Source organism: Nothobranchius furzeri, chromosome 5, assembly GCF_043380555.1.
Source record: "Nothobranchius furzeri strain GRZ-AD chromosome 5, NfurGRZ-RIMD1, whole genome shotgun sequence".
NCBI lineage: Eukaryota > Metazoa > Chordata > Actinopteri > Cyprinodontiformes > Nothobranchiidae > Nothobranchius > Nothobranchius furzeri.
The window spans coordinates 30517336-30530510 of record NC_091745.1 but is presented as its reverse complement, the minus strand read 5'-3'; the positions used below and the strand labels follow the sequence as shown (position 1 = coordinate 30530510).

The 13175-nt window shown below is 44.9% G+C and overlaps 1 protein-coding gene across 2 annotated transcripts in view; it reads right to left on the bottom strand.

Annotated features, from left to right (window-relative positions):
• LOC107373399 (uncharacterized) overlaps window positions 1–13175 on the bottom strand; it is a 74119-nt gene that overhangs the window by 21841 nt on the left and 39103 nt on the right. For both annotated transcript variants that reach the window (XM_054735448.2, XM_054735449.2), the window contains exons 2-3: window positions 2816–3106; window positions 2298–2675 (exon numbers count right to left, since the gene is read on the bottom strand). In XM_054735448.2, the coding sequence (XP_054591423.1) occupies window positions 2298–2675; window positions 2816–3106 (669 nt within the window). The remainder of the gene's footprint in view (window positions 1–2297; window positions 2676–2815; window positions 3107–13175) is intronic.

The following is a 13175-nucleotide window of genomic DNA, read 5'->3' as shown; positions in this document are numbered from 1 at the left end:
CTGCTCCCACTAAATTTCTGACCATTACCACCTATTACTGAAACATTTGATTAAAGTTAAAGTTAAAGTCCCATTAGTTGTCACACACACTGATGTGTGTGCGAAATTTGTTCTCCGCATTTGTCCCATCCCCTTGTGACATCAACAAGTCATCGATCTCCATGTCATGTTTTTGTTGAGCCCAGAAACTAAACCAGATGATTTCAATCAGCACAGTGAAAAAACCTGGTTCAGTTGCTGAGCAGAACAAAAACGACATGGAGATGACTTGTTGTTGATGCCACAATTCCCATCTCATGCAGATGTTTTTCATGCAGGCTGAACATGAAAATAGTCTCCTACATCTATCTCCTACATTAGCTTCTGATAGATAATTGATGGTGAAACTCAAGGATTGAAAAAGCCTGACTTGTCTACGTCACGCTGACACTGAACTCATCGATCTCGACTCAAGAAGGGGAAGGCCTTTGTTGGTATAACATCTGGGAATCAGCAGTGGACGTTTGGACTGGTAGCATTAGCAACTTCACCACACAGCAGAACTTCTCTAGGCTTGTGTTAATTGTGGAGATAAAACATTAACGTTGCAAGTCAGGTTATCCAATCTAGGGTAAGATGTCCAAAAATCAGGAAATAATGGGCCATTCCCATCTGTACCGGGTTGGCCCGGGCCGGGTAGCGTAGGTTGTTTGCATATCTGGGTGGCCTGGTATTTTTCCGGGCCAACCAAGGCTCATTCTCAGCCCTCTTCTCGAGGGGGTCTGCTTCAGGCCGACCAGGGCCAACACACCCACTGCTGACAGCAAATTTACACCTTCCATTAGAGCAAGCCTCTGATTGGTGGGTAGAATCAGCCCACATGGGCTTAAGGCAAGGATGTGTGGAATCAACCGGACCAGGCTGGGGCCGACTGGGGCTACCCGGCCCGGGCCGACCCGGTACAGATGGGAATGGCCCATAAGACTCCAAAACCTGCCATCTGAAGCTCAGCTGTGATGAGATTAGAGATCACTGCAAATGTATTGATTAAATGAGTAAACCACACCTTTAAGCTAATTTGTTTTCTAAATTAGCTATAGCAGCTTTAAAGTAACACTAAACAGTGTTTGTAAACATTGAGCTAGAGCTTTAAACATTGATCTCAGTGATTGAGTTAGAAACTTGACCAGTTTCATATTTGACACCACTCTGCAGCACTCTACTGGCCAGATGCTGCACTTAACAGTTTTGTGGCGTGAGAAGATGCTCTGTAGTAGGGCTGGGCGATTCGGCCTAAAAATCAACATCACGATATATTGAGGCTTTCACCTTGATAACGATAAATGGACGATAACTACAGGTATGTGCAGAAACAAAAGTTGTCAACTAGATGGGGCTGTCACATGTATTACGTTGAGCCATATTTTTACGTGACTCAAGGTGGTATAGCTTCTTAAATGAACATGATTGTTGCCAACCTACACACATCTTTTCTTTTTTTGTTAACAAATTTATTGACATGGGAAAATTTTCTCGATAAGAGTCAGAAATTTTGATAATACATTTTCGATTAATTGCCCAGCCCTACTCTATAGGACACCTCTTTACCTGCTGTTAGGTGTTAAGCTAGCAGTTAGCTAATTCAGACAGCCGACTGTCAATAAAAAGCACAAAAAAAAAAGAAAAATAAGTTATTGTTGGCATGATGGCGGAGCCTGTAAGTAAAAGAAGAGAGTAATGCTTGCTCCCCTCTATGATTGATTATGCTGCCTCAATGCCACCTAGGATTGACTGAATAGTGTTTGTTGTTGGTCTTAAGGGTAACCTGATGGTTTGATTATCGCATGTAAGTTGCTTTGGACAAAAGTGTCTGCTAACTACATAAACATAATGTCTTTGGAGGTGAAGCAAATGGCTAAGACCAGAATAAACATCGGCGCGGCCTACAGTAGTTTGAGGAAGCTAAAGGAGGCTAGAACCTTACAGACTGATGGTGACCTGGCTTTGTTGCTACTGGATTTGTAAGTAAAAATAGTTTTTGTCTAACAGTGTGGATCTTTTTAATCTGTGGTTTATTTAGTAACACTTGGCTCATGTTGGTGTTAGCTCATTTTTAGCGCTAGCTACAACAGGGTTGTTCACAACAGTTGTAATCCTACTTTTAATCAGTAGGGCAGAGGAGGAAACTGCTCTGTGTTACTTTAAACACACTCACTGAATAATTGATTCATTCATTTTAATCTGTAATTGTCCTTAAAACCTTTTTCCTGTAACATGTGTTCTTGCATTTGAACAAGTGTTTGTGTCTGTTCTTTCACCTGAGGGGCTGGTGGGGGGTCCAGGTGAAGGTCCAGGTGGCAGCACAGTGGCATTCGACTGAACGTTTGCAGCATCATCATTGTCAGGAGAAAACACTTCCATGTCCTCCAAAGGAGTCCAGCGTGGATCCTGCTGGGGAGAGGAGGGGGAGGGCTGCATGATCATTGAGGGGGCAGACACAAGGTCAGAGTGGTGTACCCCTCCTTCATTCAGGCTCCGCCCACTACCACCACCACCACCGCTGCTGCTGCTGCTGCCACCTCCTTCGCTCGGCTTGTTTATCTGCCAGACATCACTGCACCACTTCTGACCAAAGACTTTGTCCAGAATGGGAACCCAGTCCTGAGTGACAGAGAGGATGGGGGTTTGCTTTGGGTCTTAGGGAGAAGATGGATGGTAGACAAGGGGGAGTCAAGGACAGAAAATAGAACAGCAAAGAAGAAGAATTAATCAAAAAGCTTTCACAGACCAGATCAGAATCAGCGGATCGGGGATCAATAAAACTAGGATCACTGACCTCCTGTGGGCGCAGTGTCTTTGGACTCCTCGGCCAGCTCCTCTCGAGTATCCTCAGATCCACTTGGCGATACTGAATCGTTCTCGGAGCCCCTCCTTCTCCCTCCTCCCCCTTTTCCCTTGTCTCCTCCCCCTCGATCATTGCTCCTCCCCATCCGCTCCTCCAGCACCTTGTGCTCCTTCTCCATCTTAGTGATTTCCAGCAGGAGGTCATCAAATGACGCCTCCACAATCTTTGTCAGCTCACGCACAGCAAAGTTCAGAACCTGCTCCATTACGGATTTCAGCTGATCTGCAGAACACAGATGGGTCGGGTCAGTTATTGACCCTTTGCGCATGACGCCACGCCACTCACGGGATGACACCATTGCCATGATGGTTGGCAAAAAGAAAGTTTACACACGTTGAAACTCCAGTGAAGCTAGTTTGTAACATTTTATTTTGTTTTATTTTGTTGATCTCACAGTAACATGGTAACAGCTTGCTGCGCGGCTGGCTGCACTAACAGACAATGATGTACGGTAAACCTGTTTTTTTTTTCTAATGACTTTGATGGACACTGAGGGCGAACATAAACTACCTTGATCAATCAAACGGACTTGTAGCCCTCAAAAGTATCTTCAGATTTGCAGCGAACATGTTTATACCGGGTGAGATTACCGTTCATATATTCCATGAGGAAGACAGGGTCAGGAATAAATGTGATGTGTTTATATTGATAATCCTAATGGATGGATGGATATTTCACAATGGAGGAAGCACGGTACCGTCCACTGTAGGGAAATGCGAGATACTTATTTACAATAATATTGCTCCAATGTTGGATTACGCGTGTTAAAATTACGTTATTTATTTAGTACGAGTGTCGCCGTTCAGAGATATCTTGTCTCATCCCAGTGTGAGAGCAGCAACAAAACCTGGCAGGGATCTGGACTTTATATTTTTAAATCAGCTTTGGTGTAAAGTGAAAAACTGTTTATAAAATAATGTTATAAAGCCAGCGGGGTGAATTTTGGCTAAGTCGGCAATTTCAGTGAACAGCCGCAGAGAACTTAAGCTAATGTTCGTTATAGGGTTGTCACGGTAACCGGTGTAGTGGTAAACCCCGGTAAAAAAGTTGACAATAATAATAACCGTCTTGTTTTTAAAAAAACTATATTATCTCGGTGGGTTTACCGTGGCTGCGGCGTAGGCGCGGTGACCCTTACCAGCCACCGTTTCATCTGCTGAAGTTGCCGGCGGCACATGCTCGCTTTGTTGTTTACAACCAAAACTTTCTTGAAGCTAAAGCTGAAATAATGGCCAAAGGAGGAGACGGCAGTGCTCAGGAGGACATTTTTTATCCCTCAAAGAAGACAAAGTTGGAAGTACGGCATCTTTTGGATATTTGAAGAATGCCGAGGGACAGTTTATAGAAGACGGCTATCCTGTTTGCAGCACGTGCAGAAAAAGAGTCCGTGAAAGGCAGCAACGCTTCAAATCTCATGACACATCTGCGTGACCATCACCCACTATCAAAGTAGTCACACTTTGTTGATCCAAACACTGCTGATCTCTCAACACAAATGATGGGCAGATTAAACAGTTCATTACGCTGCTTCTCCCACACAACGGGTGTTTGGATCTAACTTCCGCGTTTATTGCTCGGACTGTATTGCAAGATCTCGAAAGTCCCGCGCATGCCTGTTTGCGCACCTCATGTCTCCGCACCGGAGCGGGAGCCGTTGTAGAGCGGGTACCAGTAAAAATTGAGTTCGGAAGCGAGCAGCTGCGGAAGGCGGGGGCGGAGCAGAGGTAGTGGAATCTTGGGGTTAGCCACGCCCACACCTTTATACTTATTTAAAATCCGATGGTTGAATTTTTTTCCCCATTGTCTTGAGTACATAGCAGAAGTTTGAAGGTGATCGGTGAAAAGGGCGAAGGGGCATCAATGTCCAAACAACTTGAGCGAAAACCACTAAATCGAGTACTTGGACCAAAATGGCCGACCTCCTGTGCGACATTGTGCTTGGCTCCAAGAGTCTTTTTTGTAGGTCCTGAGACACCACATTAGTGTACCAAATTTCGTGGTCCTCAGTCAAAGCATGGCTTGGGGCTGACAGTTTTAATGGCTCTAGGGAGCGCTATTTCAGAAAATAGGCCACGCCCACAAACTTCAGCTGTCTATTTCTATTGGAGGTCAGAGTAGGATCAATCACCAGAAATTTTGTGTCGATATCACAATAATTGAAGAAATGAGAGGCAAACGTATTTCCATGGCGTGATGGCAATTTTCGCCATGCGCCCAACGCCCCGCCTTTTTTCGAAACCTGCCAGTACTGGAGACCAAGTGACCTCAGCTTCTCTGCTGGTATTTGCCAGAGATTCCTTGTGATTGGGTAAAAGGAGTCCAATAGAGAGCTGTGGAAAAGAGTGGTGTGGCGACAGGTCAAAGTTTGAGGCTTAGCCACGCCCACACCTTTATACTTATTTAAAATCCGACGGCTGAATTGTTTCCTCTATGTCTTAAGAGTACATAGCAGAAGTTGAAGGCGATTGGTGAAAAGGGCGATGGAGAATCACTCTCCAAACGTGTGCGAAAACCACTAAATCGATTACTTGGACCAAAATGGCCGACTTCCTGTGCGACTTTGCACTTGGCTCCAAGAGACTTTTTTGTAGGTCCTGAGACACCACATTAGTGTACCAAATTTCGTAATCCTCAGTCAAAGAATGGCTTGGGGCTGACAAGTTTTAATGGTCCTAGGGGGCGCTATTTCAGAAAATAGGCCACACCCACCGGATTTTCACATCAGATTTTTTGGGGGGCCGAACTAGGATCACTCACAAGACATTTCATGGCGATATCTTTAGAAATGACAAAATGGGAGGCAAACGTAAGGCCTGACTTCGCCGCGCTGCCACAGCCCCGCCTTCTGCAGAAAACTCCCATAAGGTGACGCCAAGCAACTCCAACTTGTCTTCAGTTACCTGCTACAAATTTGTGGTGATTATTTGAAAGGACAAAGTTTGGAAAATTTACTAGTAAAACTTGACATTTTAAGTCCTGAGGGGGCGGGGCTTGTGTGACATCATCAATCGACCATTCATTTGTCATCGGGGGGAGATGACGATTGTCCATAGAAATTTTTTTAGATGATAGTGCGAAAAATGACCAAACTGTTCAACCAAATATAGACCCTACAAATGACCAAAACGGGGTCAAAATCGCTACTTTAGTCCAAAATGGCCGACTTCCTGTTTGATATTGACCATGGGTGCAAGAGACTGTTCTGTGCATATTGTTGAGTTCTACAGGTGTACCAAATTTCATCACTCTACTACAAAAAAGGTCAAAATGGAGGGGGTATTTTTAATTTTCCAGGGGGCACTGTCGAAACATTTTTTTTACCTATTTTCACATCGACTTTGAAGATCGTAAATTTAATGCACTTTCTATATTGGGCCAGAATTTGGTGACTTTTTAGATATGCTAAGAACCCCAAAAGGCCACTCAAAGACGCAGAAGAAAAAAAATTAAAGCTGCAAGCAGCGTCGTTCGGCCCTCGCAACAAAGCTGCTCGCCCTCCGTCCACACCCCTCCGCTCCATCCTTGACGCTCTCCAAACCCATCGCCCTGCGACCGGTGTCGCACAAGCGCCCATGCGCGCCAGACACCCCAATGTGCATTTAACTGTGATCACTGTGAGCTGTCACTAGGGCTGGGCGATCATATGATCGCACTTTGTGATCACGATCATTTTCAGTTCAATTACGGTGATCAGCTGGGAGTCTTGATCAGAAATAATGGATGTTTGCAGCCTAAGTAGGGGGCGCCAACCCTCCATGCGCGTTGGTTTTCCACTGCCATTTAACAAAAAGAAGAAGCATTTACAATTACACTTTTCCTGCTCCGCTACTTCGGTGAAGAGGTTTAATAAGCAGAATGGCCAAACGTGGAGCTGAAGACAGCGAAGTAGATCCCAGTCATGACTCGGAGTTGTCTTCTGGAGATGAAGACATTGTTCAGAAGAAAAGTTACTCAACGTCAGTTGTGTGGCGGTGGTTCGGGTATCTCAAAAGTGACGTTGAGCAAATCAAGCCGACATGCAAGGTATGTCGGCGAATGGTGCCTTCAAAAACTGGCAACACTACGAATCTATTTAATCATCTAAAGAAATACCACCCAAGTGATTATACAGAGAGTGTGAAAATGCGAGCAGAGTCCGGACAACTTGTTAGCTTGTCTCAAAGTAGACTTAGCACTAGCGCGGCTGCTAGCAGTGGTCCAGCCGGCACTGGCGGTGCAGCTGCACAACCAAAACAGCAATCAATCATCTCGTCATTTTCAGCTGTTGCACCGTACGAACAGAACTCAAAGAGAAGCAAAAGCATCACAAAAGCTTTAAGTTTTTGTATAGCAGAAGACATGATGCCTCTGAACACAGTAGAGAAAGAAGGATTTAAGTATTTAATCAAAGTGCTGGACCAGAGGTACGAAATACCTGGCCGAAAGTATTTTTCTCAAACTGCACTGCCACAGCTGTATGATGAACGCAGAGAAAAGCTAGAGATGGAGCTCAAAGATGTTTCATTCTTTGCAACTACCGCTGACCTTTGGTCGAGTCGTTCATCTGAGCCATATTTGAGTCTAACAATACACTACATGGACAAGGAGTGGACTCTTCAAAGCACATGCCTGCAGACAGCATATTTTCCGGAGGACCACACAGCTGAAATCATCAGTCGGGGGCTGGAGGATGCACTGGAATCATGGAACCTGAGCAAAGACCGCCAGGTGTGCATCACAACAGATAACGGAGCCAACATAGTTAAAGCTGTTGCTCTCCAAGGATGGACTCGGCTTCACCGGCTGAACTCCGCTATAGGTAAGTAAATATCAAGAAAATTGTTCTATATTAATATATAACAAACAATGCAAATAGAAAATGTGTTTTTAGAGCTTTAAATATTAGGGGAGTCTTTAATTACATTTAAGAGGGAGGCAATGAAGGAAAGCTACAACAGGAGAAATGTTAACCTCCTGATACCTGAACTTGTATTTGTTGTGATTTAAAAGAAAAAGTATATCAAACTATTACAGAGTAGTCTACTCTCATTAACAAACAAAATTACAAATATTAAAATAAATTTCATTAAATAAAGAATTTGTCAAATTTCCTATAAAAAAGAAAACAAATTAAAGCTGCAAGCAGCGTCGTTCGGCCCTCGCAGCTCCGCGCCGCTCCGGCCTGGCCGGCAGCCCGGGGCACCAGGGCATGTCTGGCAGAACAGAAACGTCAATCATCCCGTCACCGGAAACAGCAAATGGCCTCCTAGTCCGCACCTCACCCTGACTAAGCATCCCCTCTGAGCTCACCATTAAATTGAATTGTAAGGTTACGGCGTTACGCCAGAATTCGCCATGGCATCAAAGCCCCTCCCTTTCTGGAAAGCTATCAGATTTGAATGGCCATTACAGCATCATGAAGACAGTGCATGACCTAGGTGTCATGTTGACTAAATTAGAGGGGACAAATATGGGCATTTCAGCATAAAATAATAACTTCCTTTAGTCAGGGGCGGGGCTTAGATGATGTCAGCTGTCCACATTGTCATTGTTTACAGATATGGTCAATGATCAAACAGACAAAGTTCGAAAAAGATCTGATCATGCACATGGGAGTTATTAAGTCAAGTAATGGCGAAAGGTCAAAGTTTGAGGCTTAGCCACGCCCACACCTTTCAACTTTTGAAAAATCCGACGGTTGACTTTTTACCCCTATGCCTTAAGAGTATATAGCAGAAGTTTGAAGGCGATTGGTGAAAAGGGCGAAGGAGCATCACTCTCCAAACAACGTGTGCGAAAACCACTAAATCGCGTACTTGGACCAAAATGGCCGACTTCCTGTGCAATTTTATGCTTGGCTCCAAGAGACTTTTTTGTAGGTCCTGGGACACCACATTAGTGTACCAAATTTCGTAATCCTCAGTGAAAGCATGGCTTGGGGCTAATAGTTTAAAAAGTCCTAGGGGGCGCTATTTCAGAAATTAGGCCACGCCCACATATTTCAGCTATCTATGTCTCTTTGGGGTCAGACTAGGATCACTCACCAGAAGTTTCGTAACAATATCACGATAAATGAAGAAATGAGAGGCAAACGTATTTCCATGGCGTGATGGCGATTTTCGCCATGCTCCCAAAGCCCCGCCTTTTTTTGAAACCTTCCAGTACTGGATACCAAGTGACCTCAAGTTGTCTACTGCTATTTGCCAGAGACTCCTGCTGATTGGGTAAAAGGAGTCTAGTAGGGAGCTGTGAAAGAAAGAGTGGCGCGGCGACAGGTCAAAGTTTGAGGCTTAGCCACGCCCACACCTTTCAACTTTTGAAAAATCCGACGGTTGAATTTTTTCCCCTATGCCTTAAGAGTATATAGCAGAAGTTTGAAGGCGATTGGTGAAAAGGGCGACGGAGCATCACTCTCCAAACAACGTGTGCGAAAACCACTAAATCGCGTACTTGGACCAAAATGGCTGACTTCCTGTGCAATTTTGTGATTGGCTCCAAGAGACTTTTTTGTAGGTCCTGGGACACCACATTAGTGTACCAAATTTCGTAATCCTCAGTCAAAGCATGGCTTGGGGCTATTAGTTTAAATGGTCCTAGGGGGCGCTATTTCAGAAATTAGGCCACGCCCACAAATTTCAGCTGTCTATGTCTCTTTGTGGTCAGACTAGGATCACTCACAAGAAGTTTCGTAACGATATCACGATAAATGAAGAAATGAGAGGCAAACGTATTTCCATGGCGTGATGGCGATTTTCGCCATGCTCCCAAAGCCCTGCCTTTTTTTGAAACCTTCCAGTACTGGATACCAAGTGACCTCAAGTTGTCTACTGCTATTTGCCAGAGACTCCTGCTGATTGGGTAAAAGGAGTCCAGTAGGGAGCTGTGAAAAAAAGAGTGGTGCGGCGACAGGTCAAAGTTTGAGGCTTAGCCACGCCCACACCTTTCAACTTTTGAAAAATCCGACGGTTGAATTTTTTCCTCTATGTCTTAAGAGCAGATGGCAGACGTTTGAAGGAGATTGGTGAAAATGGCGACGGAGCATCACTCTCCAAACAACGTGTGCGAAAACCACTAAATTGCGTACTTGGACCAAAATGGCCGACTTCCTGTGCAACTTTGCACTTGGCTCCAAGAGACTTTTTTGTAGGTCCTGAGACACCACATTAGTGTACCAAATTTCGTACTCCTCAGTCAAAGCATGGCTTGGGGCTGACAGTTTTAATGGTCCTAGGGGGCGCTATTTCAGAAAATAGGCCACGCCCACCAGATGTTCACATCAGATATTTTGAGGGGCCGGACTAGGATCACTCACAACAAGTTTCGTGACGATATCTTTAGAAATGACGAAATGGAAGGCAAACGTAAGACCACGGCGGTACGCCTGACTTCGCCGCGCCGCCACAGCCCCGCCCTTTGCCGAAAACTCCCATAAAGTGACGCCAAGCAACCCCAACTTGTCTTGAGTTACCAGCTACAAATTTGTGGTGATTAAGTGTAATGGGGCAATTTGGGACCTTTCACAGTAAAACTTGACCTTTTTGCTCCAGAGGGGGCGGGGCTTGTGTGATGTCATCATCTGACCACTCAATTTCCTTTGTCGGCCGATGACGAATGACCACAGCAATTTTTGTAACTCTGTTAAATTCAGTTATGAAGTTATAGCAATTTATATTTTTTTGGCGAGTAGTCAAACTTTGAGGCCTGGCCCCGCCCCTTCAACATATACGAAAAGTCAGAATCCTTTCTCATTTTGTTCGCCCATCCCTTCTGAGCAATTTTACAGCACTTTTGAGACGATAGTGTGAAAAATGATCGAGACATCCAATCAGAAACGGACCCTAAAAACGGCCAAAACAGCAAAAAATCGCCATTTCAACCCAAAATGGCCGACTTCCTGTTTGATATTGACCATGCTTGCAAGAGACTTTTCTGTGCGGACTGTTGAGTTCTACAAGTATACCAAATTTCATAACTGTAAGATAAACTAAGCTTTATGGAGAGGGTTTTTTTTCACTTTCTAGGGGGCGCTGTTCAGCCATTTTCTTTGCAATTTTTTTGGGACCTTTAAAATATCAAATTTTTCACCAGGCCTGACAAGTGTGCAAAATATTGTGAGTTTTGGGGTATGTTAAGGTCCCCAAAAAGCCGTTCAAAGGGGGCACGGAATAACAAAAAAAGAATTAAAGCTGCAAGCAGCGTCGTTCGGCCCTCGCAGCTCCGCACCGCTCCGGCCTGGCCGGCAGCCCGGGGCACTAGGGCACGTCCGCGGAACAGAAACGTCGACCACCCCGACACCAGAAACCGCAAACGATCACCTCGTCCGCACCTCACCCTGACTCAGCATCCCCTCTGAGGACACCATTATATTACACGTCTCACAACTAGGGCATACTCTACCTTTACGACTCTCGTGGATCTGATGACACAGACCAACTGTAATGCTTTTCTGACCACGTTGTTTGAAGTTATTGTAGGTTAAACTTATCTAGGGCCGCTGGAAAGCTTTCAGATCATGACAAATATGGGCATTTCACCATAAAACAATAGACTTCCTGTAGTAGAGGGCGGGACTTAGGGGATGTCAGCTGTCCACAATGGCATTGTCTTCAGATGTGGTCAGTGATCACACAGACAAAGTTTGATATAGATTAGATCATGCACATGGGAGTTATTAAGCCAAGAAATTTAATGGCGAAAGGTCAAAGTTTGAGGGTTAGCCACGCCCACACCTTTCAACTTTTGAAAAATCCGACGGTTGAATTTTTTCCCCTATGTCTTAAGAGGATATAGCAGGAGTTTGAAGGCAATTGGTGAAAAGGACGATGGGGCATAATACTCCAAACAATGTCTGCGAAAACCACTAAATTGAGTACTTGGACCAAAATGGCCGACTTCCTGTACGACTTTGCACTTGGCTCCAAGAGACTTTTTTTCCTGAGACAACACATTAGTGTACCAAATTTCGTAATCCTCAGTCAAAGCATGGCTTGGGGCTATTAGTTTAAAAGGTCCTAGGGGGCGCTATTTACGGAAATAGGCCACGCCCACAAACTTCAGCTGTCTATTTCTCTTGGGGTCAGACTAGGATCACTCACCAGACGTTTCGTAGTGATATCACGATAACTGAAGAAATGAGAGGCAAACGTATTTCCATGGCGTGATGGCGATTTTCGCCATGCTCCCAAAGCCCCGCCTTTTTTTGAAACCTGCCAGTACTGGAGACCAAGTGACCTCACGTTGTCTACTGCTATTTGCCAGAGATTCCTGCTGATTGGGTAAAAGGAGTCCAGTAGGGAGCTGTGAAAAAAAGAGTGGCGTGGCGACAGGTCAAAGTTTGAGGCTTAGCCACGCCCACACCTTTCAACTTTTGAAAAATCCGACGGTTGAATTTTTTCCCTACGTCTTAAGAGTATATAGCAGAAGTGTGAAAGCGATTGGTGAAAAGAGCAACGGAGCATCACTCTCCAAACAACGTGTACCAAAACAACTAAATCGCGTACTTGGACCAAAATGGCCGACTTCCTGTGCGACTTTGGACTTGGCTCCAAGAGACTTTTTTGTAGGTCCTGAGACTCCACATTAGTGTACCAAATTTCGTAATCCTCAGTCAAAGCATGGCTAGGGGCTGGCAGTTTTAATGGTCCTAGAGGGCGCTATTTCAGAAAATTGGCCACGCCCACAAATTTTAGCTGTCCATTTCTATTGGGGGTCAGACTAGGATCACTCACAACAAATTTCGAGGTGATATCTCGATAACTTAAGGAATGAGAGGCAAACGTATTTCCATGGCGTGATGGTGATTTTCGCCATGCTCCCAAAGCCCCGCCTTTTTTCAAAACCTGCCAGTACTGGAGACCAAGTAACCTCAAGTTGTCTACTGCTGTTTGCCACAGAATCCTGGTGTTTGGGTAAAAGGAGTCAAGTAGGGAGCTGTGAAAAAGAGTGGCGTGGCGACAGTTCAAAGTTTGAGGCTTAGCCACGCCCACACCTTTCAACTTTTGAAAAATCCGACGGTTGAATTTTTTCCCCTATGTCTTAAGAGTATATAGCAGAAGTTTGAAGGAGATTGGTGAAAAGGGCGACGGAGCATCACTCTCCAAACAACGTGTGCGAAAACAACTAAATCGCGCACTTGGACCAAAATGGCCGACTTCCTGTGCGACTTTGCACTTGGCTCCAGGAGACTTTTTTGTAGGTCCTGAGACACCACATTAGTGTACCAAATTTCGTAATCCTCAGTCAAAGCATGGCTTGGGGCTGACAGTTTTAATGTTCCTAGGGGGCGCTATTTCAGAAAATTGGCCACGCCCAC